Source organism: Alligator sinensis, unplaced genomic scaffold (assembly GCF_000455745.1).
Source record: "Alligator sinensis unplaced genomic scaffold, ASM45574v1 scaffold64_1, whole genome shotgun sequence".
Lineage (NCBI taxonomy): Eukaryota > Metazoa > Chordata > Crocodylia > Alligatoridae > Alligator > Alligator sinensis.
In genome coordinates, this window is record NW_005842458.1 from 404,852 (window position 1) to 410,851 (window position 6,000).

A 6,000-nucleotide genomic window follows, 5' to 3' on the forward strand; every position below is an offset into this window, starting at 1 on the left:
ATTACCACAGTAGCACTGCAGCCCCTGGCCCTCCTTCATTCCCTGTGCTACGCGCCTCCATGCCACGGTGCTAGAAGCTGTTCAGTTCCTGCCACAGACTGCAAATGAATGATGTGGCCCAGGGATCCTGTACTTCAGGAACCTTTGGGGAGAACAAAATGCAAATAAGCAACAATAGTCAATACAATTCCCTGGATTTGGAGATCCACGTCCCAATAAGCTGGGTGAGAGCTGCGCACTGAAGCCCCTCAGCTGGCTTTCACAAGCTCAGCCTGCGTGCATTTTAGAACCTGGAATGGGAAAATATTTGACTTGTTTTGTCACATCATCTAGCCAAGTATGACAATGGATGCAGGGAGGTGCTTAGGGAGATTACACATTTTCCATCCCAATTCCTCTGGTCCAGGTTCAGATCCCCCTGCCCCTGACCGAGAACAAAGACTTTGTCTTTGTCGAGGTGCTGCCATGAGCCGAATCAAGTCTTTTCGGAGAGGAAGCACACAGGTGTGCCAACACCGAGTCTCCCCAGACTCTACACATGGGTGGCTATCATCCTAGATTTCCCTCTCACCCACAGAGATATGCCCCTGCCTAACTGAGCGTAAAAGTTTCACTTGAGGGGAACCGACTCCATCCTAGAGACTGGAACGATAACAACATATCAAACATATATAGGGCCTTCTATTTTCTTTCTTACTGAATACCTTTTCCCTTCCAACCATCATAAAAATATAAGAGATGTTATTCTGGGTCAGACCAATAGCCCATCAGCCCAGGATCCCGTCTCCGATCATGCCAGACGTGGATGATTTAGAGGCATCATGGCCGGTGGAGCCAATCTCTATTTTACAAGATGGTCTGTACCTGTAAGCAACAGTGCATGTGTCCTTGTATTCCTGGAGCTTCACACACACCATGTTGAGGAACTGATCTGAATAAGCTCTCATGTCATGCATCAGGTCCATGAGGTCTTGCACTGTCTTCTCCACAATCACTGTACTCTGGAAAGGAAAACCAGACAGCGTGAAGACATGTCATTGCACACAACCGATACAGCGGAGACGCGAGGAAATGTTGAGAAGACCGTGGATCACAGAGAAGGTGTGGCTACATTCACGATACTGGGAAATACTGAAATGGCTATGGCTTTTTAAAGAGCACCCCATTCCAAGCTACTGGTTCGAACTGGATGAGGACAGCGCTGCCTAAATTCATCATCACGTGAATAAGACTCAGCAAGCTTTATCAAACGAGCTGGGCCTTCGAACTCTAACTATTAGCTAGCAAGGGACCGGATCAGAAACGCCGCCATCAAAATGAGTGCTAATTGGCATCATTCAGGACTCACGGTGGATGTTGTCGTTCTTTATTTATCAAGTCATTAAAATGAAGGAGAAGGAGGCGTAAAACAGAGGAAAGGGTCAAGCACCCGTCTTAACTTTGCATTTTCTGGATGTTGTCAATTAGGGTCACAGATGCAACCCTACAGCAGGACGCTGCTGTCCCCAAGCAATGAGCTGAATTGCTGAGCACCGTGGACAGCTGAGCGACGTGAAATGAAGTGATAAAGGGAAAGGCAGAGGAGATATAAAATAGAAGGGGCTGGCTCAGCGATCTCAGCATCAGGTTTAAAACCTGTTGAGCACCTGGGGCTTCAGTATCGGTGGGGCTGACTTAGCTCCTCATCCTTCAGAAGCTGATAACTGCAATACGATGGATTTCTCTTGGGGAAAAAAAAAAGACCTTAAAACCAAAGGGACTTTTGCAGAAAAGCCACGCACATGCAGCCTCCGCTGGCTGGGGAGCGCACTGTGGACGCCTACTCTAGCCCTGATCAAGTGGGTTTCTGACGTCACAGATCTCGTGACACCCCTGGGCTCCGACGTGCTGTCAATCCCGAGCATCGGAGCAGACTCAATTCATTGCTCGATTAATCGGAAATTAATGCGCTCTGGCAGCCTCCAACCTCATGTGTATTAGCGTCCTCATGGTGAAAAATGGCAGTGGGGTGCTTTGAACTCAACCTGGTCCAACGAGCTTTAGTTCAAAGCGCCCCGCTGACATTTTTCAGTGCGGGGACGCTCGGGTGCTTTTAATTAACATGCCTGGCTCATTAAAGCACCACCCCCTCACCGCCTGCCCTTTAAGATGAAAGCTTTGGCCCCCTGCTCCTTGTCCCAAATTTCTCTTTGCCGCCCCAAGTGTTGCATACATTCCCGCGTGCTGCTCTCAACCCCAGAAACCCCCATGCTCTGGCAAGCCTGAGAAGTACCGTGCAGTCTTTCTAATACCGCAGGTGCCCTATCATAGCAACATGAATTGCAAAAGGGAACTTTACGGGTTAAAAATAATTTTCACCATCTGCAGCAGGGGGCTGAAAATATCTCATAATAAATATGAGAGATGTAGACGGATTGCAAATTTGGGGATTTGGAAATTACAGTCAAGCTTCCTCGAGTCACCTTGGGGTGTCTTTACCAAAGCCGTATGTATTTGATTGCCCTGTTATTAAAAATATTGATGGCGTGTTACAAAACCCCCATGCGAATACGAAATGGGCCAATAGGTCGGTCAGGTGTGCGAAGGGTTATTTCGGAGACACACAGACAGGCTGCAGCCGTCGCAGTCCTTGCTTGGTCTGAGAAATAGGAGTTAAACTCCTCCCTGGGGAAACTCCACCGAGTTCAAGAGCATTACAAGCAGGGGTGAGTTTAGCTCTCTCCCCGTATTAATCAAAAGGTGATGGGGAATTAGTGGCTCTGTTTGCAGAATAAAACCTGATCAAAACCAACATCACAACCTCTACAATATCCCCACAAAGCCAACTTCCTTTTTCTGCATTGATTTTCAGATTAAAACACTGCAACACTGCCCCGGATCCATAATCCTGTTCCTCCATATTTACTGATGAGTGACAGCAATCAATTCTGCCCTGTTACTTGCTCCTGTTCTGGTAAAAAGAAACCTCACCCTCATCCTCACCCTCCGTTATTCCTCGCCAAGTAGTTTTAAACAAGCTCCACAAACTGGATCCCTACTTCTGATATCTATTACTATGATAGCTAATAATGCTAATTAGATTAAGTAGAAGAGATCAATATGTGAGATGTTATATGGACTTGGCTCTATAGTTGCAGTTCAGCTCAGGACCGCGCTCCTGGTTTCCGTTTACTTAATGTTTTAGTGAAAGGCATACAAAAATTAATTGAATGTACCTGAGCAATTATCTTATGTTTAATAGAAAGGGAGGAAAAATCATTCCTGGCCCATGTGACAATCTCCGAAATGCCCTAGAGGATGAACGTCATTACACGCATCTTAAAGTGGATTGCAACACATTTGATTTTAATTCGCACCATAAAATTATCCCGGCTCCCTTTTAAAAAATCAAGTATAATATTAGACCATTTTGCTGGTGTAACAGGCAGAGCTCTGCTGACATTAATAAAGCCACACTGGTCCACGTGGCTAAGGATTGGCATGTCCTCTTGGGGCAGCAAACTCCATAGCTCAGCACGCTCCGTGTGAAGTACTTTGTGCTCGTTTGAATTTGCCCTATTTCTTTTTCATCACAGGGTCTCTTATCAGCAGACAGAACAATTTAAAAACCAACCCCCCAAAAATCTCGAGGTTCGGAAGCCAAACCAAAGTCTGGTTTGCAAAAAGTTTCCAACATTTGCTTGCTTCTCTCCACCAAAATTAAAAAAAAAAAAAAGTTACGTTCCTAAAATGCTAAATCTGATAGGAACCAAGTCATTTTTGCTTCGATGGGGGCTTTATGCGACTCATCCCAATTTGTAATACAATGGCGATACCCCCATATGAATACAGATGGCACTGTATAGGCAGTGGCTATTTTTCTGCAACGTTTTAACCTTTGGTGAAGCCATCCTAACTCATCTGCCTTTGTCTCGAGGGTTACTGCGCATGAGGATACATTAGTCCACGTTAATAGAGCTGGATTCGTTAGTTGGGACAGCAGCAGATCTTTTATAACTCTACAAGAGAAAACGAAAGGAGATGCATGTATTATAAGAGAGTTACAATCCAGTTGCTGGATTCATTAACTGCAAATGGATAGGATCAAAGCATCATTTTGTGGCCAGACGCTTCAATGAGGGCTTTAAACACACACACACACACACACACACACACGCACACGCATACGCACACACCATTAACCTGCTTGCACCTGGAAACCCAGCACGGTGCTAAATTCGAACGTGTAGCCAGGGGTATAATGCATGACTCTTGCAGCACTTCAGCAGCTTTGAAAGACCCTTGCAGTTAATAACAAGGGGGGAAAAAAATTCCCGTTCAGGATCACCGACCACTCACTATTAGATGCAGGCCGTTAAAACGGACTACTAATGCTCATGATTAGCCACGTGTTTTTTTCCCCTCCATCTTTTAAAGGCTTTTGCAAACATCAGCTAATTAATCCTCAGTACAGGACAGATTCTCAGGTACGCTAAGGCCCCTTTATGCCTTCTGGCAGCATAACAGGGCCTTTGAGAGAGCGTAAAATATCATTTATGCCTCCGTTTATGACCCCCTTTTGCTGTCCTTATGGTAGCAAGGGAATTAAGTATAAATAAGAAATAGGCCCAATAGTATTATCATCCCCATTTCACAGACAGGGAAAGCCAAGCCGAGACATTAAGGGATCTGATAATGATCAGACGCTGAGCGGAGATGGGGATTCACAGGCTGCAGGCATCCAGTTCGGGGTCCTGCTCAGGTCTCTCTCTCAGACATTTGATGCTAAAAACGTGGCTTGGTGGCCAATTTTCCCTTCTTAAAGGGCGCTCTAAACACTGATTTATTATCTGAGCCGTTCACAAAGATGGGTCCTACAGTCATGAACCAGCGCTGACAGCCATTCCCAGGCGCTCGCCTGTAAGAACGGGGTTGACTGGGAGGGTTTTTCACACCAAGTTTGTCACTGCCGGCTTGACGGCAAGAGTAGGCTGTTGCTGCCCTGTCACTCACAAGGACAAAGACGGTATATAAGACCCACGCCAGGTCTCCGGAGTACTTAACGCATACACTCACCCCGACAGCATGACCACAGGATTTTACAGCAACGCTCATGCAACAGCAAAAGCACATTATTGATAGTTACAGCGTTTGCAGCGGTTACTGCTGAATACTGAACCCACTTTTTAATAGGATACAAAGGGAAAACTGAATAGCCGTAACCACCAGGAAGAAAGAACATGTCTAATAATACTGTATTTACATTCTGGGAAGAAAATACACTGTTAGAAAAGTAATCGCTGCCTCCAGTATGTGGGCGCTGGGGGGTCTTTGGTGGCGAACCACCCCTGAGATGCTTGGTCCTTTGCAAATTCCTGGTTTTCTTCCCTTACGGCGGGTAGACAGAGGGGAAAAATACATGCATGGACACAGGGGTCTTGCTGTCAAATGCAGCACGGTCTTGAAAACACAGCAGATAGGGAGAGAGGGAGCTCAGCATTCGAATGGCTACAGATTATTAGTGAATTATTGACCCTCCCTTAGAAAACACCAGATGAGTGGAGGTTGTTGCTGCCACAGATGGGGGGGGGGGAAAAAAAAGGCTCATTTTCCAGCAAGATTCGAGTTGAAAGGCAGTGATTTTAAAAGGTGTTATGCAGACAAGGCTGCAATTAAAGGCACAGTAGGACGGATGGAAAGGTTTGCAACCTTTCCAACATTTCTCACACTATTGATCCACAGCTGTAGCTTTTTGGAGTGTTTCAAAGCCCCAGCAGACCAAAGGTTAAATTCCACCAAAACTGACATCCTGACATGTAGTATTTCTTCATTTATGTAGGTGGCGGTTGTTTTTTAATTACAGCTTCTCAGCTGCCCCCGGTTGGTGCCCAAGAACAGTTCAAATTCACAGCATCCGGCTTCGGGGAAACATTATTCATTCTTCTTCCCCGGCACTGACAGGGTCTATCAGCAGGGGGCTCCAGTGACCCATGATGGGGCACTATTCATTAGGGAAGAGCG

The 6,000-nt window shown here is 46.0% G+C and overlaps 1 protein-coding gene across 1 annotated transcript in view; it reads right to left on the reverse strand.

Annotated features, from left to right (window-relative positions):
• EXOC4 (exocyst complex component 4) overlaps positions 1 to 6,000 on the reverse strand; it is a 533,911-nt gene that overhangs the window by 104,520 nt on the left and 423,391 nt on the right. The window contains exon 12 of the mRNA XM_006030683.3: positions 865 to 1,001. Coding sequence (XP_006030745.1) covers positions 865 to 1,001 — 137 coding nt within the window. The remainder of the gene's footprint in view (positions 1 to 864; positions 1,002 to 6,000) is intronic.